General features: G+C 42.9%; 1 protein-coding gene across 10 annotated transcripts in view; it reads left to right on the top strand.

Moving 5' to 3' along the window:
• The window catches only part of mad1l1 (mitotic arrest deficient 1 like 1), a 1066498-nt gene that overhangs the window by 543283 nt on the left and 497724 nt on the right, over positions 1-25491 (top strand). For all 10 annotated transcript variants that reach the window (XM_069928298.1, XM_069928297.1, XM_069928299.1 and 7 more), the window contains exon 17: positions 24269-24473. In XM_069928298.1, coding sequence (XP_069784399.1) covers positions 24269-24473 — 205 coding nt within the window. The remainder of the gene's footprint in view (positions 1-24268; positions 24474-25491) is intronic.

Genomic DNA, 25491 nt, shown 5'->3' on the forward strand with positions numbered 1-25491 from the left:
GAGCCGAAGGCCTATCCCCACATTGTAAAACTCATACCTCATTTGCATCTTAATCCCAAGGTAACTGTCTCATTCTATCAAAGATGATGTCCATTCCCATCCTGCCTACATCCTTATACCAATTTATCTTTTCTTTCTAGTTCTGAAGAAGGGTCTTTGACTAATAATGTGGTTGTGGCAGTATGTCATTAGGTAGGGGAACCGGCCCCGCTTGTCACGCACGCGGTGGGGCAGCCAGCCAAAATGGCGCCGTTGGGGGTTTCCTTCCGACCTCGGCTCCGCGCTTAGCGGTCCACATGACACCCCGGTGACATCGGGGCCCCCAGCTCGGTTCTTAGCCAGGTCCGGGCTGGGAGTAGAAGACCAGCCAGGCAGCCTGCAATAAATCAGTGTTTTGCTCACTGAACTCAACCTGTCTGGTTGTGCGATCCTTCAGTTAGCAGCCGCCGCTACAATCGGTGACCCCGACAGGTTCAAACGTATTTGAACCCAACTTGAACGACCCTTCGATCAATGCTATAGCCATCAAGCTTCCTGACTTCTGGGTTCAGGAGCCGGAGACCTGGTTCAGCCACGCAGAGACTCAGTTTCACACCTGCCAGATTTCATCAGATTCGACCAAGTTTTACCATGTGGTCTCCGTCCTGGACCAGGCCACCGCCAAACAAGTGCTGCACCTCATTCAGCACCCACCCTCAGAAGATAAGTACAGGATCCACCCGCAGAAGATAAGTACAGGACCATCAAACGGGTGCTCACTGGCTCCCTTGGCCTCTCCAGGCCCCAGTGCCTCGATGCCTTGGAGGACAGAACTCCAATCGAGTTGATGGATGAGATGCTCGCACTCATGGGCGATTACACCAACTGCCCACTCTTTGAGCGCATCTTCCTCGACCATCTGCCTGACGACATCCGGCCGTTACTGTCCCAGGAGAGCTTCGTCGACCCTAGGAAGGTCGCTCAAAAGGCTCAGGAGCTATGGCTCAAACAATTCTCAGAGGGCTCAGTAGTCCAGCAGGTTACAAGTCACAGGCATGACCACGCCAAGCCTTCCTCTAGTGCTGCAGTGAAACATCCAGGCCTTGCAGGGGCCTCAAAGAGCATAGCCAGAAGCAAGCCATCCACTTCAGGCCTCTGATTCTTCCACCAGCTCTGGGGAGCCAAGGCTCAGAAGTGCCGACAGCTCTGCACGAGCAGGCCGGCCGCTGTTAATGGCTGCGGCAGCTGGCCAACAACACAGCTTTCTCTACCTGCGGGATTCAGTCAGTGACCGACGCTTCCTCGTTGACACGGAGGCCCAGATCAGCGTCATCCCGGCCACAACCATCGAGTCCTGAAACTGGCCTCGAGGACCTCCCAACCATGCAGCCAATTTAACGGAGATCCGAACACGTGGAGACAAGACCGTCCACTTCCAGATTGGCCAGTGGAAGTTCTTATGGAGGTTCACCGTTTCGTCCCTTCCAACCGCCATCTTGGGTGTTGACTTCTTCCTTGCCTACAAACTCCTGGTCGACATTCGAGGTAGGTGACTGGTAGATGCCCGTACCTTCCAATCCATTCGCCTCAACGGGGTATTCTCCAAGGTCAACCTGGTGCGCGGGTGCACCCCTTCGGCTTGTTCGAGTTCTTACGCATGCTGTTCGGGCTCAAGACCACCGTCCAGACCTTCCAGCGCCTCATGGACACAGTGGGCAGGGATTTGAATTTCGTATTCATTTACCTGGACGACATCCTTGTAGCCAGAGAGACTGGGCACAACACAAGTCTCACCTGTGCACCCTCTTCTCCTGACTGGCCGACTTTGGCCTAACGATCAATCTGGCCAAATGCCAGTTCGGGAAAGAGTCCATGCAGTTCCTGGGCCATACCATCACGGCTGAAGGAGCTACACCTGCCACTACGAAGGTCGCTGCAGTCAGGGAGTTCCCATGTCCGGACAACCTCAAGGGGCTACAGAAGTTCGTGGGTATGGTCAATTTCTATAACCACTTCATTCCAGGCGCTGCGTGCATCATGCAGCCGCTCTTTGCCCTCATTGTGGCCAAAGACTCCATAGGCCAGCAGGGCATTTGAAACCACGAAAGGTGCCCTTACGAAAGCTACCCTGCTCGTCCACCCACGCACCGACTTGCATATGGCGCTCTCCATCGATGCCTCTCCCACAGTCGTCAGTGCCATCGTGGAGCAGCAGGCGAACAGACAGTGGAAACCACTGGCATTCTTTAGCCGACATCTTTGCCCGTCAGAGTGCAAGTATAGCGCTTTCAATTGTGAGTTGCTGGGCATGAACCTGGAGGTGTGTCATTTCCGCTATATCTTGGAGGGGAGGACTTTCACCATTTTTACCGACTACAAACCCCTCACTCAGGCGCTCGCTATGGCAAGAGATCCCTGGTTGGCCCGCCAACAGCGTCACTTCTCCTTCGTGTCGGAGTTCACCACTGACATTCGGCACTAGGCGGGGAAAGACAATCTGGTCGCTGATGCACTCTCACGACCGGCCACTTGCACGCTGTCACCCGGCCTCGACTTCGACCAGCTCGCCTGGGACCAGAAGTCCGAAGAGTAGACACGGGCCTTCAGGACTGCCATCACGGGCCTGCAGTTCCAGGACCTCCCGACTCCTCATGGTGAGGGCACCGTCCTGTGCGATGTCTCCATGGGCACCCCACGACCAATGGTTCCCCAGCAGTGGTGCAGGCAAGTCTTCCACCATATCCATGACCTTTCCCACCCTTCCATCAGTTCCACGGTCCGTATGGTGGGAGAAAATTTTGTCTGTTTGGGCTTCGGAAGCAGATTGCGGTCTAGGCCAGAACCTGCATCCATTGCCAGCTTTCCAAGGTACACAGGCACACCAGAGCACCCGTACAAGATTTCAAACATGTCCGAGAATGGTTCAGCCACATACATATGGACATCGTCGGACCCTTACCCGTTTCCCAAGGTAACCGTTAGCTTTACACAGTGGTTGACTGCACCACTCGTTGGTCCGATGCGATCCCGATGCCAGATGCCTCCACGAACTCCTGCTCCCGAGTGCTTTTGAATGGTTGGATTGTCTGGTTCGGCATCCCAAACCATCTCACCAGTGATTGGGGCTCCCAGTTCACCTCTGTGCTCTGGGCACAACTCACCAATGGGCTGTGGATTGTGCTACATCATACCACGGCCTATCACCCACAAGCCAGCGATTGCATCGCCACCTTAAACCGGCACTTATGGCCTGCCTCACTGGCCCCGACTGGGTGGTCCTGGGCATCTGCTCGACACTCAAAGAAGACCTACAGGTGTCATCAGTTGAGCTGGTCTACGGTGCACTGCTAGTCCTACCCGGTGAGTTCATCAACATACCTCACAACGCCTAGCAGTCACCGCACGGTCTACTTCCCTGCCTCCGGGCGCAGTTGTCTTCCTTCACACCCCCACTGCCGCCCAGACACGGCACATGGGCTTCTTACGTCCCCAGCAAGCTGTACTCCGCAGAGTATGTTTTTATCAGGCGGGGCCTGTCCACAGCACCTCTACAAAAACCATACGAATGGCCGTACAAAGTCCACTTTCACACTGGACATTGGTGGAAAGAGGGTACTGTTTATGGTGGAAAGGTTAAAGCCAGCCCACCTCAACCCCACAGTAGTTGTGGCCCAACCCAAGAAGCAAGGCCGCCTGACAAAAAAGGACATTGATGCCGGTTCTGGGTGGCTTGTGTGGCGGTATGCCATTAGGCAGGTGAACCAGCCCTGCTTGTCATGCACGCGGCGGGGCAGCTGGCCAAAATGGCGTTATCGGGGGTTTACTCCCGACCTTGGCACCGGGCTCAGAAGCCCGCGCTTGGGGACCCACGTGATGCCTCAGTGACGTTGGGGGCCCGAGCACGGTTCTCAGCCAGGTCCGGGCTGGGAGTATAAGACCAGCCAGGCAGCCTGCAATAAATCAGTTTTTGCTCACTGAACTCAACCTGTCTGGTTGTGCGATCCTTCAGTTAGCAATATAGCATGACTACATGGTCATCCTTTACTCCCTATGGATGCTGCATGACCTGCCGAGTTTCTCCAGCACGTACAAATACTGCACTCGGCCCCCACCATCTGCAGAGTTCCTTGTTTAGCTTTCTTTCCCCAAATGATTTGCCTGATCTGCTGAATTTTTCCAGCATTTTCTTTTGCTATTTCTTGTATTTGAGGTGTTTTGATTTTCAGGCTGCAGTGGAGCCTCCGTAAGGAATATAGACAGCTCCTGAGAACAAGATGAGAAGAAAACACCATGAGAGTAGATTTCAACTGGTTCAGAAGCTTCTGGGGATCTTCAGCATGGCACGTGTTTTTACAAGGGTAGGTCTGAGGAATTCTAGAAAGGTAATTGCTCAAAACAAAGTATGATCTCAATTAGATCTCAGGATCTATTTGCACATAAAATCCCATTAAAATGCATTGGGAGAAAATTTAAAACATCTGCTCATGGCTAATGTTGTTGACCATGATTTACCACCATGCTGTGGTCTCTTTTATAGCCATAGGCTTCATTTGGGAAGGTAGGACCAAGCATATCCGTGACCCCAAGATCAGCACAAAGTCTATCCCAGCCCAGGTGGCTGACAGCACAGCTCTGAGCTGGTGAAGCCCCATGCCCAAGGCTTACCAGGTGTCAAAATTCTTACTGAGATTTGAAAATATTCAAAATCACTTGGGATCTGTTAAAAAGTAAAACAATGTTTGAAGTATGAAACAATGATTAAATTTAAAATTCCATAAATGAAGTTGTATCTAAGGAGGAGAGATTGAATTGGCTGGGACTATACTTGCTGGAGCTTAGAAGCACAAAGGATGATCTTATAGTGTGATATGACATTATGAAAGAATTGTTAAGATTAAAGCAGAGAGGTTGTTTCCAATGGCAAATAAGATGATAACTAAGGGATGAGGCCTCAAGATTTTGGGAGCGGCTTTAAGACAGAGATGAGGAGGAGCTCCCAGAGAATAGTGGATCTGTGGAGTTGTTTGCCCAAAGAAGCAGCAGAAACTGCCTCATTCAATGTATTTCTGACAGGTAGAGCAATTCGGTGATGGAGAGCAGGTGGTTAGATGGAGCTGAGTCCATGGCCAGATCAGCCATGATCTTAGTGAGTAGGGGAGCAGGATAGGTGGGGCAGATGGCCGACTCCTGCTCCTATTTCTTATGTAAAAGCAATTCATATAAATGCAATTAAATAAAATAAGAAATTTTACTTAAGGCAAAATAATTCTGTGGAAACCTGACCTGTTAAATTTTTCCAGCACTGTCTGCTTCTCTTTCAGATTTCTAGCACCTGCAGTCTGGAAATGTTGATTTCACTCGGCTGCCTGCACGAGGTCATTTTGGCCAGGTTTAAGGGTCAGATTTCCCAGTCTGAGGGCTGTGGATATGACAGTCCACTAAGGCAGTGCAAGAGCAAGTCCAGGGCTCTCCTGGGTAAAGGCTGCCCTGTGGCCTCCACTCTGGAATAGCCTAGTTTTTGGCACATCTGCTCGTCAATTGGTCCACTGGTAACTGTCATCCATTTAAAGAACTTTGCAATTTGAGTCACAGTCATAAACTTGTAAAGTATTGAAAGGCACTCTTCAGACCATCAGAGGTTAACAAGAAAATCTGCAGAGGCAGGGGTCTCCCATAAATTGAGGAACAACACCTGTAACCACATATTCAAAGCTGCTTCCTTCAGGTAATCTCAAGTTGTTTCCCAATTTATCCTTTAAGTAAGCTTTCAATTGATGATCTGCAAACATTGTACCATGAGTTATTCCATATTTGTACTGTTCAAACATTAATAAATTATTTCCCAAAAAACAATTTTCTATTCTTTTGATTCCTTTTCTCTCCCATTCTCTAAAGGAAGGGTTGTCTATTGTAAAAGGAATTAGCGGATTTTGCGTCAATAATAATTTTGGTATTTGGTAATTTGTTTTTTTTCTTTCTAAGTGGATCTTCTTCCATGTATTAAGTAAATGATCCAGTACTGGTGAGTTTTTATATTGCACCAGTTTATCATCCCACTTATAAAGTATATGTTCCGGTACCTTCTCGCCTATTTTATTTAGTTCTATCTTAGTCCAGTCTGGTTTTTCCCTTGTCTGGTAAAAACCTGATAAATACCTTAATTGGGCGGCTCTATAATAATTTCTAAAATTTGGTAACTGCAAACCACCTTGATTATACCTATCTGTTAATTTATCTAATGCTACACCTGGTTTCTTCCCTGTCCACAAGAATTTCCTTATTGTTCTCTTTAGTTCATTTAAAAAAATTCTGCTAAGGGAATTGGTAACGTTTGAAATAAATATTGTATCCTTGGGAACACATTAATTTTAATGCAGTTCACCCTCCCGATCAACGTTAACAGCAGTTGTTTCCGTTGTTCTAAGTCTTCCTGCAATTTCTTTATTAGTGGCTGATAATTTAGTTTGTACAAATGGCTTAAATTATTATCTAACCTGATCCCTAGATATCAAATTGCTTGTGCTTGCCATTTAAATGGTGATTCTTTAATTGCTCATTGGCATCACTTCACTTCACTTTTATTTGCGTTGATCTTGATTTTTTAAAATTTCTCCCAATGCATTTTAATGGGATTTTATGTGCGAATAGATCCTTTGATCTAATTTCTCCATATTCCTTCAATTTCATATGTAGTTCTTTTATTGATATCTCTGGTTTTGTTAAGTATACTATAATGTCGTCTGCAAATAAGCTAATTTTATACTCCTTCTCCTTTATTTTTATTCCTTTTATTTTCTATTATTATCAGTTCTGCCAGTGGTTCTATTGGTGAGACGAACAATGAGGGGATAGTGGACATCCCTGTCTAGTTGACCTACTTAATTTAAATTGATTCAATACATTTCCATTTACTGCTACTTTCGCCAACGGTCCATTATACAATGCTTTAATCCAATTTATATATTTTTCTGGTAGACTGAACTTCTGTAATACTTTAAATAAGTAGTTCCACTCTACTCTGTCAAAAGCTTTTTCTGCATCTAAAGCAACAGCCAGTGTTGGTTTCTTATTTCCTTGAACTGCACGAATTAGATTAATGAATTTACAAACATTGTCTGCTGTTCGTTTTTTCTTAATAAATCCAGTTTGATCTTGTTTTACTATTTTAGGTACACAATCAGCTAATCTGTATGCTAATAATTTCGCTATTATCGTATAGTCTGAGTTAAGTAGAAATATTGGTCTATATGATGCTGGTGTTAATGGATCCTTCCCCATCTTTGGTATTACTGTAATTATTGTTGTCTTAACATAAATCTGGCAAGTTTTATGTTTCTTCTATCTGGTTCATTACTTCCAGGAGAGGGGAAATTAGTAACTCTTTAAATGTTTTATAAAATTCTATTGGAAATCCATCCTCTCCTGGTGTTTTATTGTTTGGCAGCTTTTTTAATATATCCTGTACTTCATCTATTTCAAATTTTTTTATTAGTTTGCTTTGTTCTTCTTCTTGCAATTTTGGCAGTTCAATTTTAGCTAAAAATTCCTCTGTTTAATCATCCTTCCCTTCGTTCTCAGTTTGATACATTTCCATCCCCCTTTTCCCCATTTTCATCTCTTAGTTTTTTCTCTTATTAAACTTAATGTACGACAACACATTTAAGACATAAAGTACCTCCGTGGTTCCCACACCCACTAATACCTTAATCCCAAAAGTTCCCTCCCTCTCTGAGTTGCCCCTTATTCCTTGCCGGGCAACCACAACTCCGCTTTTCATTTGGATTGCAATCTTACTCGCAGCGTCAACTGATTTTGCAGTGACGGTTATTCCCCCTCTACTCAACCCTCTCCAGAAAACACTTTTTTTAAAACACATATAACAAAACCCTCTCTCTTTTTTCCACTCTTATTTCCTTACTTCCCTTCTATTTTTCCTCTTTAGTTCTTTACATATACATTATTTTTACATCTTTATATATACTTTATCACCATTCTTCATTCTTATTACACCTCTTCATCTCTTCTTCTGTCCTGCAAACATTTTGCGAATTCTAGTGCATCCTCTGGATCCAAGAACAGTCTGCTTTGCTCCCCGGGTATAAATATTTTAAGCACAACTGGATGTCTTAACATGAATTTGTAATCTTTTTCACATAACATCGCTTTCGCTGTATTAAACTTCTTCCTCCTCTTTAAAAATTCTGGGTAAAAAAATATTTTTTGACCCTTGTATTCCAATGGTTTATTCTCTTAATTTTATTCCTTGCCCGCTCCAATTTGTTTTCTCTTGTTGTATATCTCAAAAATTTTACTAAGATGGATCTTTGTTTTTGATGTGCCTGTGGTTTCGGAACTAGTGCTCCGTGTGCTCTTTCTATTTCCGTTTCTTTCTGTATTTCTCTCGTTGCCAGGATCTTTGGGATCCGTCCTTTTATAGATTCCTTCATGAATGTGCTTTCTTCACCCTCCTTCAGGCCCACTATTTTTATGTTGTTCCGTCTACTATAATATTCCAACATATTAATTTTCTGATATAACAACTCTTTTGTCTCTTTAATTTTTTGTCACTTTCTTTCAATTTTTCTCTTAAGTCATTTACTTCCATTTCTATAGCCATTTCCCGCTCTTCCACATTCTCTACTCTTTTCCCTATTTCTGTCATTACCAGTTCTAACCTTTGTATTTTATCTTCTGTTCTTTTCATTTTCCTTTTAATTGCATTAAATTCTAATGATAATCATTATTTTAATGACCTCATTTGTTCTTCAAAAAAAAACTCTATTTCTCTGTGAAGATCTTGGTCTTCTTCTTCCTCTTCTTCTGTGTTTACACCTGTGTTTGTGTCTTCTTCTCTTCATTGTGTCTGTGTCTTTTCTGTTTTTCCTGTGGATCTGCTTGCATCTCTCTGTCGGGCCTCTTCTTGTTGGGCCTCTTGTTGCTGGTCCTCCCCTCTTGGGCTACTTCTCTGTTGTGCCTCCTGCCGTTGCTCTTCTTGCCGGTCATCTCTCCATTTCTCTCCCACATCGCTCCCTTCTCTGCTGCATTTTTCATCCTCCAGCTGAGTGCCCTGGTCTCGGGTGTCCCTCAGCTGTTCACGCTGCAGCTGCCCGCTCCTCTGCTGAGCCCCCCTCCACCAGTGTCGTCTTTTTCCTTTATTTTCGTTGGTTGCGCACTTTTGTTTGGCTCCGAGAGCCATTTTTGAAGTCCACCGGCAGGTGAGTCGTGACTCCGCAGGGCAGGCACTGACCTTGGGGGTCAGGCATTCTTCGCCACCACAGCGTCCTGTTCCTTCATGCAGGTAAGGCCTTCTTCTTTCTTTTTGTGTGATTTTTCTACTTCTTTTATTCCAGTTGTTTTTATTTTTTCCTTCTTGAATGCAATTCTCTTTCTATTCTCTGTAACTCTATCTTCTATTTCATATTTTATTTTTGTCGTGCTTGTCTTTTTCTAACCTTTTTCCTGTTTTCCTGGAGAGGACTGGTTTTCCCGACCGGCCACTACTCCATCACGTGACTCCTCCAACTATAAAAAAGGTTGATGCTCTCAAATTAGGCCAATAACAATGGTTGTTTATTCAGGGAAAACAGATGGTGAGAGAGGGTCATCTCATTGTTAGTTATGTGATTGGGACACTTAAAGAAACAGAATTCAGCATTGATCAGCCAACCATCCGATAAACATAGAGGAGGAATGAACATGTGGAAATGAACATTTCTACTGATTCTCCATATCTGGGGAATTATTGAACCAGCATGTCCATTGTAATTGTCACTTTGATTGACCCATATCTGGTAAAGGAAGCAGACGAATTCCTGCATTGGATTGTAACCATTGTGATGGTCATTTTGACTGACCCTTTCCTGGGTTTTGGAATCTTTGTGGTAGTTACATGTTGTGTTTCCCCTACTCAAGGAAGAGGGGAATTATGACAACCGTTTGTCCGAAAGGACATTTCTCTGGAAGCAACTTGACAAGAATTTGCTCCTTTTGGGCAGTCTGATCATTTGGACTCTCAACTCCTTTGTTATTACTTCTGAGCATCAGTTTAAAAATCTGAGTTTCAACACAGGATTCATGAGACTGAACTTTGGGAATGACTTTCCAGAATTATGCTTAAGCTGTAATGGTTTGGGTAATCCATACACATAAATACTTAAGTATAATCTCACATAGTTGGGATAGATTTATGTAAGATGTTATATTATTAGTAACTATTAATACATATATTGTTTTAAAAATAACTCGGTGAATTTCTATTGCTGCTGGTCTGTGACATAACACTCCAGCACTTTTGTGCACTGCTCTTCAGATCACCCAATCTATGTTGACCATATTGACTACTTGTACTAGTGCCATTTTCCTGCATTAATTCCACCTCTCTCTATAGAACAAAGAACAGAACTGCATGGTACAAGCCCTTGAGCCCACGATGTTGTGCCAACCTATGTAAACCTGCTCCACATCTAATTTTTCCCTACATCACACCCGTTTCCTTCGATTTTACTTACATCCATGTGGCTATCTAAGAATCTTTTAAATGTTCCTATTGAACCAGCCTCCACCACCACCCTCGACAATGCATTCCAGATACTTGCCACTCTCTGTGTAAAAAAAGAAAATCTCCAACATCTTCTCTAACATTTCATCCATTCACCTTAAACTGATGTCCTCTGGTACTTGTTATTGTTGCCCAAGGAAAAAATGGTGCTGGCTGTCCACCCTATCTAGGTTCCTCATAATTGTATATGCCTCTATCCTTCGTCGCACGAAAGGGAAAAAAACTCTTGTTCATTTAACCTTGCTTCATTCAAATGGTTCTCCAATCCAGGCTACACCCTGGTAAATCTTAAATCCTTCGCATAATGAGTTGACCAGAATTGAGCACAATTCTCTATATCGTTCTTGTTCAAGAGCCTCAAACATTTTGTTCTGGTTGCTGCCTCCACCATCTTCTCTAGCAGCTCATTCCAGGTACCAACTACTCTCTATGTGAAAATCATATCCTTCAGACACCTGATGTAATTCAATGCAGTTTTCATTCATGTGCAATGCAGACAGGCTTGTCTGCTTTGGCCCTGCATCCCTCAATACCACTATGGGTTGATACTATCTATGGGTAGATATATGAATTTTGGTAAATCAGGGAGAGCTGAACTTCCATATTCTTTTACAAAAGTGCTAGGTGAAGATTCCAGGTACTAATGCTCATCGTCAAAATATGTTTAAACAGAAAGCTAACTGTTTTCATTTTGTGAAAATAAAATTCATCTTAAATGTCTTCCCTTTCAAAGAATAGATGCCAGTAAAGCTATGGATATAACAGAATAGAGGAAGTGTATGCATGCCTTATGGCCTCCGAGATTATTCCTCCCAACCAGCTGCACCACTACCTCTCCCAAGAAGATTCAATTGTTGAAAACAATTAGTACAATGCAGTTGTTCCAATTTAATACCTTTCCACCCCAACTGCTGATCATTTCATGCACATAAGCCAACAAACACAAAAATATGATTTTGAGTATAGTAACTATTTGTGTATCTTCAAAATAGTAAATAGCTTTATGGTAATGAGCATGAACTTGTGGCAATTGATCAAACCTGGATTCTAAATTTCAGTCAATTGGGAGAATTTAACATTTTAAGCATCCGGTTTTGACATTTACACTTGTAATCACATAAAATTATTGACCTTTTAGAAAACCGTTTTAAATGAAATCACTCTCCTTTCTCCAGCTATTTGTTGCATTTGCTGTTGTCTCATAGGTACAGCAGGCTCAGTGCGATTCCACAGCACTGTCAATTTCAATTAAATTAATACTCCCAAATATCTTACTTCAAGAATTCTTTATAAAACACAACCCTGAAGTGTTCAGCACTTCCTGGTGAGAAGGAAAATCTCGAAATCTCTTCAAATTCTATAGGAGCCATCTCTTTTGATTGCCATCTTGATGGAGAAATTTTCACATATTAGACTGTGAGATGAATTCCCACCCTCCCATAAATAAATGCCCAAAAATAATTTTGTTCGTTATAAATGACTACATCACTCTGTTGATATATCTCCAGTAGGAGTAGCATTAATCACAGCAGCTTTCTATCATGGGAAGGCTAAATGAATTTATTGACCAGTTTTATTTCAGATGTTATCAAGACAGTGATTGTGAAACCACTTTGTAGTTTTCTTTCCAAAATACCTCCTTCAAATATTGCAAGATTCCTATTGAAATTCACAGAATATGTTCAGTGTTGTCAATTGTCATGTTTTGTGAATTGAATTCAATATCAGAAAGCTGCAACGACCATTCTTTGACAAGAGAAACACAAAATTTGCAGATGCTGAAACCATGAGCAGACAAAGAATTGTTAGTGGAATTCTGCAGATCAGATAGTACCTGTGGAAAGAAATGGTTGGTTAATGTTTTGAGTTGAAATCCTTTATCAAGACTAGTGGGAAAGGGCACTTTTACAAATATAAAGGAGGAATGAAGCTGGGCAGAGGAGTGACAGGACAAAAGGTGCGAGAGATAGAGTGACAGGTAAAAGAGAGACCATTTGAAGGTGGGGTAGGAGGACAAGTTAGAGAGGTGAAAAATCATAATATACCCAGGAGTAGATAAAGAGATAGAAACACTGGAGGTGGAGGTTATCCCAAATCATTATGCATGCTGTTAGGTCAAGGGTGTCCAGGGGGAATATGATGTGTTGTTCTTCAAGTTTACATTGAGCCATATCCTGACAATGGATGAAGTCCAGGACAGACAATCCACTGTAGGAATGGTTAGGCGGGTTGAAATGGTCGGCTATAAGAGGCTCAAGTTTAGATGCACACACAGAGCATAGGTATTGGGTAAAGCATTCACCCAGTTTGTCTCACCAATGTAGAGCAGGCCACATCGTCTACACCAAATGGAGTAGATGAGGTTGGACAGTGTGCAGATGAAGCTCTGACTTATATGGAAGGTCTGTCTGTAGTTCTGGTTGGAGGTGATGGGGAGGGTGGGGCAGATGCAGGGTCAAGTTTTGTACTTTTTGCAACTGCTGTGGGAAGTTCCAAAGGGGTTGGAAGGGTGGATGGGGAAGGAAAAGCTGAGTAGGGAGTCTTGGAAAAACATCTCTGTGGAAAGCAGTTGGGGGAGATGGGGAAGATGTGCCTTGTAATGCTGAAGTTGATGGAAGTGGGCAGATCGGTTAGTAAAGCGGTTAGCGCAATAGTGTCGCAGCGCCAGTGGTCAGGACTGGGGTTTGAATATTGCACTGTCTTTAAGGTGTTTGTATGATCTTCCCATATCTGCATGGGGTTTCTCCGGGTGATCTGCATTCCTCCAACCCTGGGAGTTGTTGGTCAATTGGGTGTAATTAGACGGCGCAGGCTCCTGGGTCAAAAGGGCCTGTTACCATGCTGTATTTATAAATTAACATTAAATTAAATTAAAATAATATGTTGAATGTGGAGTCTGGTGGGGTGGAAAGTGTGGATCAGAGGGACTTTGTCCTTGTTCTGACTGGGTGGAGGTGGGGTAACAGCGGAAGTACTAGAAATAGAGGAGATACAGATGCAAGCTTTATCAATGATAGTAAGGGGAAATTCATGTTTATTTAAGAGAGGGGACATTTTGAATGTCCTGAGGCATTGTGAGAATTTTTAATTTATAAAATGTTAATGAACCAGCAGAGTAAAAAGCCCTCCTGGCCCATGAAATGACACCCAATTAACATGTCAATCCTGAACATTTTAGAGAGTGGGCGGAAACCAGAGCACCCAGAGAAAAGTCACACAGGTCTTGGGGAAAGCGTACAAATTCCTACAGACAGCAGCGGATTTGAAACTGGGTTTCTGGTGCTGTAATATCATGGAACTAACCACTGTACTAAGAGAAATGGATGGTGACAGTCTGTGAGTTTATCATAGATGTGCCTGTCCCCAGAGATGGAGCAGAAAAGTCAAGGAATGGTGAGGTCAAAGGAGAGTGCTAGTCAAGGAGCACAAAATGTTCTGTGTGCCAGATAGAAGTGGAGGGCTCTGAGGCCTTCCTGATGGGGAATGAATGTGCAAAGGGAATTGCACATCCACAGGGAAGATAGGGCAATGAGGACTGACAGATTTCCTCTGGTGGAGAGCATGAGTGGTACCCCTGATGTGGATGGGAAAGGATAGGATGAGGGGGGACAAGATGATGTTGAGGTACGAGGAGATCAGAAGCAGGCAGAAACAATGAGTGCTGCATTAGTTCTGTTTGTGAATTTTCAGCTGCTCATTTCTACTTTCAACCTATTCCTAGCAGTACCTTATCCTACATAGTTTGTGTTTCTGTTGAGGAATGAAATACTTACTGTGTTGGAACAATTTGCTCCTGTTTTTTAAAAACGAACCTCTGACTGGAATTTTCTACGGCTTGGTTGTTTTTATTAATATACTCTCACAATTTTATAATCATTAATTCCGTCCAAGCTAGTTTTCAAGGGTAGCTTTAAAAAAAGTAAACATGTAACAGGAGAAAATCTAGTTAAGGAATTTATGAGGATGGTGACCTTTTTAAAATTAGCAGTTTCTCAAAAAAATGATTTGCAGAAGATGGAATAAGAGCGGTATTGTTGAAAAGCACTGGGAAGGGTAGATGCTTGTTAGTTACTTCATAGCTTGCTAGTTACTCATTGGCTAATTAATTGTGGCCATTAAAAGGAAGGGGAACTGAAGTGGAGCAACCACTGTACAGCTGAGTTCGGGGAAGGTCTTTATTTACTGTACAGTCTGAGCAGTGAACATGGCAGCCACGACAGGAGCACGCTCTTCTTGTAGGATGCGGGAAATCTGGGACAGCATGTGTTCCCCTGATGACTTCAACTGTAAAAAGTGCACCCAGCTGCAACTCCATGCGGACTGAGTTAGGGAACTGGATCTGGATAAACTCTGGATCATTCGGAACGTGGAGCCAGTCACACTTCAGAAGTAGGAAGCAGGTAGCTGAGTGACTATCACCCCTGTAGACATTCCCCTTGATTACAAATATACCATCTTGGATACATTCATGGTGGGAGGAATGGCTACCTTGGAAAAGTCGCAGCAGCCAGGTCTCTGGCCCAGAGCCTGGTTCTGGGACTCAAAAGGGGAGGAGAGCAATAGTGATAGGGGATTCATTGGTGAAGAGAATAAACGGGAGATTCAGTGGAAGGGATCAAGATTTTTGGATGATATGTTGCCTCCTGGGTATGCAGGATCAAGGATGTCTCTGATCAAGTCCATAGAATTCTTGAGAGGAAGGGTGAGCAGCCAGATTGTTAATGTTTAGCAATGACATCATTTTCATTCAGTTTGCAGGCATTATAGTGTGCACAGCAAATAGAGGGAAATTGTTTTTGGTTTGAGGTCTGAATCATTTCTGTAGTGCAGAGTTCCATTAACCAGGGGTTTATAAATTGGTGGTTGGCTTTTACATGTATGATCTGAAAGTCATTGGCAAGCAGTGAAGGTATTTCCCCCAGCGCATAGTGGGTCAGTACAACTTGGCTGCTCGTTTGACCTTTTCAGTAACAATTCAGAAACTGTACCACTGCTGTAAGGGTAGATATACATTTTTTTGGGATGATTTACTTGGTTACAGGAAAATGCCCGTCAATCTCACAGCCTGCAGGAAGAAGATATTTCCCAGCCTGGCTGTCCTGATTTTTATGCTCCGGTATCTCCTTTCTGATGGTAGCAGGTCAAAGATCCTCAATAACTCTTTGAGCCCTATATAAGCAACGTCAGTAGAGGAAAGGTAGGCCCCAGTGATCTTCTCGGACATTTTGATGATCCTCTGAATTGACTTCCTGTCTAATGTACCACACAATAATGCAGCCACACAGGGCACTTGCAATTAGGCTCCTGTAAAATGTTGCCAAGATGGGGCCAGTAACCTTGCCCTCCTCAGTCTCCTTCGTAAGTGTAGTCGCTGCTGTGCCTTCCTGACTAATGAAGAGGTGTTGTGGGTCCAGGATAGATTGTCCCTTACATGTACACCAAAGATCCTTGTGCTTTCCACGACGGAACCATTGATGTGTGATTAGGCCTGGTAACATATGACAATTTCATTAATTACAAAGTGCAGTGCTTTGACTTTCTGCTTTTACATATATGCGTAGTCGTCTTTTTTCAAAGGCCGTAGATGCCCTTCAGAGCCTGTGAGTAACACTGGTTCTGTTTGAAACATTAGAAGAGTAACTGGCAGGTTGTAAAATATTGGCATCAAGAATGGTGTTGCTTGACTTGGCTCTGCCCGCTCAAACATTTCTTGTTAAATTGAAGTGAGAGAGACTGAAAGCCAAATAGTGGGAAAGCAGAGGCATGTAAAAACATAGAATGTCTGTAAACGTCAAAGATTTGTTTGAAGTTCTGGTGAAAGGACAATCAGCTTGGTAGTGATCGTCTAAGCAAAATCAGGAGTCTTCCTTCATCTTGTCAAAAGAAGAGCATTATTTACCAGGTGAAAGTGTCAACAACTGATTCCATCTGCAAAACATACACAACGTGGCGAGAAAATTTCCCAAGGACTTGATGATTATTGAAGGAGCCTTAACTATTTTTTTTAACTGCAGGTAAGCGATGTGTTCGGAACAGAAGCATATTGGAGAAATCCAGCAGGTCACGCATCATCCATAGGAAGTAAAAGGTGGTCAACGTTTCAGGCCTGAGCCCTTCCTCAGGAATCTGGATAAACAGGAAGGCACTTTAAATAAAAAAAGGTGTGAGGGGAGAGGAGATGAGGGAGGAAGGAAAAGGGGGAAGATGGAAGAGAAGGAAAAATGCTCAGAAGGAGAGGGAAGAAGGAGGTGGGGAGCTGGAGGAAAGGCAAGTGGAAATAGAGAACTGGGGGGAGGGGGTTAATGGAAATTGAAGAAGTCAATGTTAATGGCATCTGGTCGGAGACTACCATGACAGAATACAAAGTATTGTTCCTCCACTTGCGGCTAGTGTCAGTTTGGCAGAACAGACATGTCGGTGTGGCAGTGATGTGGAATTAAAATGGTTGGCCTCTGGGAGGTCCTTGCTTTTGCTGCAGATGGAATGGTCACCAACAAAACCATCCCCTAGTCTGTGTTGCATCTGATGCAATCAAAGGCTTATTTATCGTAAAAATCAAATAGACCAATACAGAGGATCCAAATTCACTTGATATTGCAAGTCATCATAAAGCTGACTGCCTTGTTCTTGCTCTGAAGGCCAAGGTTTAAAATTGTTAATTCAGCTTGGAATAGGCTGATCAGAATCCGGAGAATGCTACCATGGTAGTTGAAGTTGAAGAGAAGAATTGCTTTATGTACAAAAATTATTGAACATTACCCATCAGGAGAGTGGGTAATATCTCTTGACAGGCTTACTGGAGATCTTTTGATGTCAGGTTTCAAAGCCAGAATCTTTTGGTGTGTGGAGGAGATCGCAAAGTAAATGGCTGTCATTTTGCTAACCACATTCGGCATCTTTCCTAGTCACAGCTGTTTATATTGGAGCAATGTGCATTGTAAAAAGAAAGTGAACACTGCCCAGCTTCCCAGACACCTCATTTAGCTTATTTTGGAGAATTTCCAGCAACATCACTTTAAAATATGTTATATTTCTGATTTAAATTGATAAAATAGGTTGAACTTAAATATCTGTTTCTAATTTTGAGCGTTTATGTCATTGAATTGACTTAGAATGGAAGAAACTCTTATTCATGTTGATTTGAAATGAAGGATGTGCAAAATCCTGAAGGTTTTAGAATTGTTTTGATGAACAGCATATTATATATTCCTCCTGTAATGGAATGAACATTATTTTTCTTCCTCTCATTTTAGGTAATCCCTATCCCCATCTGATTCCAGTGGTTTTTTTTTATCTACTCCTGTACTCAATTTTTTTCTCCAACATTTCTCCTTCCCTCCCTTCCTAAATGATTCTTCCTCAACCTCTCACATCTTCTGTCCTATCACCTCTGGTGCCCTCCCCCAGCTCCTTTTTCCCCTTTTATACATGATGAAGGGTTTTGACATGAAATGTTGACTGACCATTTAAATTTAAAATTTTAAAATTTAGGCATACAGCACAGTTCCAGTCCATTTTGGCCCATAAACCTGCACTGCCTAATTTACACCCAATTAAACTGCAACCACACGAGGAAACCAGAGCCCTTGGGGAAAACCCATCCAGACATGGGGAGAATGTACAAACTGCTTACAGACAGCATGGGATTGGAACCCCAGTCCCGATCGCTGGTGGTGTAACAACATTGCGCTAACCGCTACACTAACCATGCCACCCCATCCACAGATGCTATCTGACCTGCTGAATTCCTCCAGCAATTTGTTGACTGCTCAGAATTTCATTTATGTTTCCCTCTTAACATTTCCCATCTGGCAGGGCTTTCCTTTTGATTAACCACCCTGCGTATTTTGTAATTATGTTTGTAACTCACATTAATAACCACATATTCTTTGATTGAGTTTCCATCAATAAACAAATACTAAACTCTAAGGAACAACACCTTCTATTTTGCCTTTACAGTCTCCAACAAGCGGCATTAACATCTTCAATTTCCACACCCTCCCTAATCATCACTCTCTAACCCTCATCTCTCTGTCACCCTTTCTCCAGCTTCTTACCCCTTCCCTTCCTTATTAGAAAGCTGCCATAGCCCTCTCCTCTATCACCTCAGCTTTTATCTCTTCTATCGTTCCACCTGCATCCACCTCAGCTGTACAGACATGTCGGTGTGGCAGCCTGTACTCCTCCCCTTCCCCTTCCTTCATTCCTCCTCCTTTCCCCTCAACCTTTTATTCAGGTGCCTACCTACTATTTTCTTATTTCTGTCAAATTGCCCAGGCCCAAAGCTTCTGGATGCTATCTGACCTGCTGAGATACTCCAGTATGCTTGTGCATTGTACAGAAATGCTAAACATATTGAACTGTTGAATGAATCACTGCCATGCTTCCTCGCTGATGCTGTCCACTTGGCCAGAGAGCTATTAGGCAATGACAGGAACCTCTCATTGTTGTGCCAGCAGATGTGACTGAAATATGGTAAAGTTGACATATTTTTATTGATAATTAGGCTCCCAAATCTGTGATTTTATCAATCTAGGAGAACAGCCAATCATAGAAATCACTCAGACAGCAAACGATGGAGGAACTTCAAGAAATGCTTGCTTGCTTAATTTTTTAAACATTATTCAGATTGCTAAACAAACATTAAAAAGGACATTAAATGTTAAAACAACAAACTTTCTTAAAACATCATTGTCAACTTGCTTTGATTGTCTTGTATAAGATTTTCAGTGCATTTTGAGGTAAGACATGTTTGTAAGCTTAAATTCATATCCATTATAGGGATCATTTGTATTGGAAGAGATTTAAAAAAAACATCGTTTGTGCTGAAACACAGACACCAACTTTAGGTTTCCAGATTCAACTTCATTTCTAAAAGTGTGCAAAAAAAGTTTATTACTATCTGACTCTCCATATACAACCAGATGAAACAGCATTTCTCTGAACCACGGTGCATAAACATACACTCACAGTACACAATAATCACATATATACATGAGGATACTGTATAAAATAAATATAAATATTTTTGAATAATGTACATTGTAATGTACATGACAGGACACTGTTCATCTACCTCACAGCCTGCGGGAAGAAGCTATTTCCTAGCCCCGCAGTCCTGATTTTGATGTTCCTGTTTTTCTTTCCCGATGGTAGTACGTCAAAGATACTGTGTGCTGGATTTTAAAAAATCCATCATTTTGGAGCTTTATTTAAGCCACTTATTTATTTGTTTACAAATGAAAATAAAGAAACTCAGTTTTGTAACGAGCTGTCACTTATAATTTTCAACATTATTGGCATTATTTGAATGCAAATTCTGTGTCAATATTTTGAAGCTTTTCCACTGCAGTAGCTTCATGCAGGTCCTTGCATGGTGAAAATAGTCAATGTCAAATGCTTGGAAATAAAATCCTAAAATCTCCTTTCAATCCATTAAAATATCGTATAATGTGAAACCAGTCATCTAAGAGATAGCAAATGCCAAGAATCAAGTTCTAACGGTCCGGTCATTCAATCTGCTGATTCTTTTGTCACTTGCAAATTACATGGACGTCTGTTTTTCATTATTGTCTTTAAGACTGCTGCCAAACATACATTTACTGAATCTCGATACCACATTGTGATACTTAATATTCACTTTATAATGGATTGATCAACTTGTGTCACTCCACATGTGGATTTGGAATGTAAACATTTTCTTTTGACCTTGTAATAATAATAGCGAAGTGTTCTGCTTGAAGACCCTTGCTTCTATGCAGGTTTAGGATCGACATTGGGGAAATCCTTGAAAACATTGATTACAGTTCAGATTCACCAGACCTGACAGATAAGAACAATGGATATTATGCAACAACTTTAAAAACTATATTCAATATTGAAGAGACAAAATGGGGGTCTGGAATGGGAAGAAGTCAATATAACATCAGCAATTATCTCTAGCAGATTGGTGCACTGCACTAAGTATAACACTGAATTTTCAGGATCAGAATTTATTGTCACGAACACGTCACAAAGTTTGTTCTTTTGCCGCAGAGTTACAGGTGGAAATATTGCTTTAAATATAAATAAATTAGTGCAAAGGAAGAGAGAGTGAGGTAGCATTTATGGTTCACTGTCCAATGAGAAATGTGATGGCAGAGAGGAAGAAACCGTTGATGTACCAGTGGGTGCTCTTCTTCAGACTCCTTCCTGCTGGTAACAATGGGAAGAGGACATGGCCTGGGTGATGGGGGTCCTTGAGGATAGAGGCTGCTTTCTTAAGACACAGCCTCTTGTAGATGTCCTTGTTGGAGTGAAGATGATGATGCTGGCCGGGTTCATCACTCTCTGTAGTCTTTTCCTGTTCTTTTCATTGGCACCTCCGTACCAGATGCAACCAGTCAGAATGCTCTCCACTGTACACTTGTAGAAATATGCAAGTCTTTGGAGACATACTAAAACTCCTCGCGATGTATAGCATCTGGCGAGCTCTCTTCACGATTGCATCATCATGGGGAGGCCCCAGGACAGACCTTTAGATATGTTGACAGCCAGGAATTGAAAGCCCTCAACCCTTTGCACTACACAGACTCCTCGATGATGAACTGAATTATGTTCTGCTGATCTTCCCTTCCTGAAGTCCATACTCGGTTCTTTAGTTTTGCTAACATCGAGTTCAGTGTTGTGACAGTACTCAACTAGCTGATCTATCTCACCCCTGTATGCTTCTTCATTGCCGTCTGTGATTCTGTCGATGACCATGGTGTCATCAACACATTTTTTAGGTAGCGTTTGAATTGTGCCCAGCCACACAGTCATGGGTGTAGAGCGAATAGAGCAGTGGGCGAAGCACGTATCCTGGAGGTGGACCTGTGATGATTGTCAGTGAGGAGACGTTGTTTTGGATTCATACTGACTGTGGTCTTCTGATGCGGAAGTCAAGGATCTAGGTGGAAAAGTGGGTGTAGAGGCCCAGGTTTTGGAGATTGTTGACCAGTAAGTACTGAGTGCATGATGATGTTGAATGCTGAACTGTAGTCGATGAGGAGTAGCCTGATGTATGTGTTGCTATTATCTAAGTGATGCAGAGCTGAGTGGAGAGGCAGTGAGATTGCATCTACTTTGGAGTGATTGTGGTGGTAGTAGGCAAATTGCATTGGGTCCAGATCTTTAAATTTAAATGTAGACATACAGCACAGTAACAGTCCCTATCGTCCCTCAGGCTCGTACTGCCTAATGACACCAATTTGACCTCCAAACGTTTTGAAGGGCGGAAGGAAACTGGAGCATCCGGATGAAACCCACGCAGACACAGGGAGAATATACAAACTCCTTCCAGACAACAGCGGAGTTGAACGATGGTCGCTGGCACTGTAACAGCATTGCACTAACCCCTGTGCAAACCGTACAGCCCTTGGGTGCACGTTAATTCTGGCCATGACCAACCTTGCGAGTGAAACACAAAATCGGAAACACTGTGGTTAAAGTAAAAACACAAAGCTGGAGAAACTCAGCAGGTCAAGCAGTGTCCTCTATATAGAAAAGGTAAAAATACAGAACTGACGTTTCAGGCTTGAGCCCTTCATTGAGGTATGGAAAAATGTCGGCACATCTCTATAGATGTGATAATAGTCATTGAGGCATCTCACCCTGTTCTTTTTGGGCTCTGGGATGATTGATGCCCTTTTGAATCAGGGCTTTGACTACAGTAATGAGAGATTCAAAGGGTCCGGGATCCTCCTGGCTCGTTGGTTGGCACAAATATTCAGTACCTGCCAGGTGTACCATCAGAGCCCGACACCTTGCGAGGGTTCACTCTCTTGAAGGATATTCTGCTGTTGGTCTGCTTCTACAGGGATTCTCATTGGTAGCATTGAGTTCTCCTTTTCAAAGCGAGCATAGAATTGTTCAACTCATCAGGTAGTAAAGCATCACAGTCATTTATGGTCTTCAACCTCACCTTGTAGGATGTAATGGCTTGCAATCCCTGCCATAGTTGGCGAGTATCTGACTCTGTATCTAGCTTCCTTCCTAATTGCCTTTTTGCTGCTGTGATAGCCTTCCACAAGTCATTCCCTGGTCTTCCTGTAGAACTCTGGATCAACAGTCTTAACGCTATTGATCTCACCCTCTGCAAGTTGCGAATCTTTGATTCATCCATGGCTTCTGGTTGGGGTACTCACATAGCTGCACATAGCACAGTTAATTGAGAAAGATCTTAAGATGTTGGGGTGAAGTGTGAACAGACAAAAGTGTGGGAGGTGCAAGTTTTGGGTAATTGGCCAAAAGCTGAACCACGAGGTGAGTGAGGTAATTTTTAATTTAGGGTATTCATTCTAGACCATGGGAGCTGCACGATTTCACCTTACGATGAAGGTTTCCGTACCTGTTTCCTTTGGATCAGCGATGTTGAGCAGAACTGTGCCCTCCTTAATTGAGCACCTGTGTAATAATACGTTTATGGTGAACAATAAATGCCGATCCATATCGTGCAAGTGATTGATTTAAAGAAAGCAACTGGAAATTAAACTTCATTCCTTCATATGGCTACTCAACAATAAAGGTGTCCTAATTGGGTTGAAGGAATATGCTGTTAAACAAGAAAATCTGCGTATGCTGGGGTTCATGACACTGGAGAAACTCAGCAGCATTCATAGGAAGTAAAGGGTAAACCAACGTTTCGGGCCTGAGCCCTTTGTCAGGAATCTGGAAAAGCAGGGAGATCGCTGAATATAAAGATTGGAGGGAGGGACGAGAAGAGGAGATGAGGGAGGAAGGGAGAAGAGCACAGGTAAGAGATAATGAATAGATATAGTTGGGAGAGTAAAAGAGCAACAGGCTGAGGAGTGACCAAGGGAAGAGGGGTAGCTCTCTGATAGGAGAAGGAATGAAAGGGGTTAGGGAGCTGGAAGAAAGGAGTAATAGGGAAAAAGACAAACCTGGGGAGGGGGTTAACAGAATTGAAGGTTGATATTGATGCCAACTGGTTGGACACTGCTGAGATAGAATATAAGATGGTGCTCCTCCAAATGCAGTTGGCCTCTGCATGGCTATACATGAGGCCATGGACAGACACATCAGGGTGGCAATGGTATGTGGAAGGGCCTTGCTATTGCAGAGGATTGAGCAAAGGTGCGCAGCAGAGCGATCCCCCCAGTCTGCATCAAGTTGCTCTGATACAGAGGAGACCAGATCAGGAGCACGAGAATGTACAGACTCTGCCCCCACTTGCGACTTACGTGCCTTCCGACCATCCTGCGTTCACACGATGGTGACCCTCTCTCAGTTGCCATTTGGTAAGCTCACCAAAGAAGATGGCGAGCAAGAGGAAAACCCCTTGCTGATAGGTATGGTAAGAAGCCGAGGAAGATGCTCAATTTGGATGAAAAATTTAAATAGCTTCTTGATTTACGACTTCTACATGCCATGCCAACATACCTCCAACTTAAGTTCATTTTGAGATACGACCAGTCAGAATGGAACTCGGACATATGTCGGGGAGTATCTGTACATGCCATTTTAAAATCAATTCACAATCCAGATTGAAATCTAATGATATTACTCAAACAATTAAGATGAATTATAAACTAGATCACATTTGCCAATGGTTGAATCTATGACCTTTGTGATGTATGCCTTTTGGGATGGCAATGCTTTGATGTATAATATGCATTTGGAAAGCCATTTGTTAATTGTGGTATCAGAACCAGGTTAATCCTAAAGCTAATGTTGCAATTTCCTGCATTTCAGGGTGACTACGATCCTAGCAAAACAAAGGTGATCCACCTGAGTATGAACCCCATGAGTTTGGCAAAGGAACATCGCATATCAGAGCTGAGGAATCTGAAAGAAGAGTGCGAGCAGCTCAGAGAAAGGTTGCGGATTCTGGAGAGAGGTGCAGATCCTGAACAAGTTGGGTCACTCAGCAGTCTGCCACCATCCCAGGAAATTGCAGGTATCTTTCGATGTCAGTAAGACCCTCAGAGCCAAATGCTGCTGAGGACCTCAGCTTTGTCTTTCATAGAACAGACTAATGTTACCTTGACCACTCCACCTCTTGATTTAATCCAAGTCTTGATATTTCTAATTTACATCCAACTCTGCTCACTCCTGCGCTCATTGATCTAAGTTGTGTCTTGGACCAAGCAACGATGCAATGTTCACGTTTCTATCTTTGCATTCCATGACCTCCATGCCCTTACTCACACCTCTCTACATCTGAAATCGTCCCTGCCCTGCTAAACTTAGATTGCTGCATTCCTCCACCTTTGTGGCCATTGCATTTTGATTTTTGGATGTCCAGCCATTCAAGTTCAAGTTTATTATTATTCTACAATTGTAAAGTACAACTGGACAAAATGGTGTTCTTCAGTGTAAAAAGATGCAAACACATATATAGACGTAGCATGCATATTTACAGGCGATTTCTATGTAGTACATAGATATTGTTAAATAAATAAATATTGTTAAATAAATGGTAGAGTCTTGGAGGGACTTTACGAGCAGTTCAGCCCTTGGGAAGAAGCTGCTCCTCAGCTTGGTGGTTTTGGCTCTGCTACTTGTGTATCTCTTTCCCGATGGGAGTAGCTGGAAGATGCTATGTGCAGTGTTATAGGGATCCTTAACGATATTGCAAGCCCTCTTTAGACAATGATCCCAGTAGATCATGTCAATGGAGTGGAAGGAGACTCCAGTGATCCTCGTTGTTGCTCTTATGGATTGGCGACCAATCCAATACTCTACAGCAACCATGCCACACCGATGCGTCAGCCAGGATGCTCTCGTGGAGCTCCTGTAAATAGCCAGTTGCCTTGTCCACCTCAATCTTCTCAGAAAGTGGACTCATTGTTGTGCCTTCCTACCAAGTGATGAGATGTTGTGTGTCCAGGATTCACAACTCTTTCCACCGTCCAGATCAGTAGAATTTCTTTTCTAAACCTCAAAATAAAACTCGGTCATTTTTCTAACCTCAT

Source organism: Narcine bancroftii, chromosome 3, assembly GCF_036971445.1.
Source record: "Narcine bancroftii isolate sNarBan1 chromosome 3, sNarBan1.hap1, whole genome shotgun sequence".
In the NCBI taxonomy this organism is placed as follows: Eukaryota; Metazoa; Chordata; class Chondrichthyes; order Torpediniformes; family Narcinidae; genus Narcine; species Narcine bancroftii.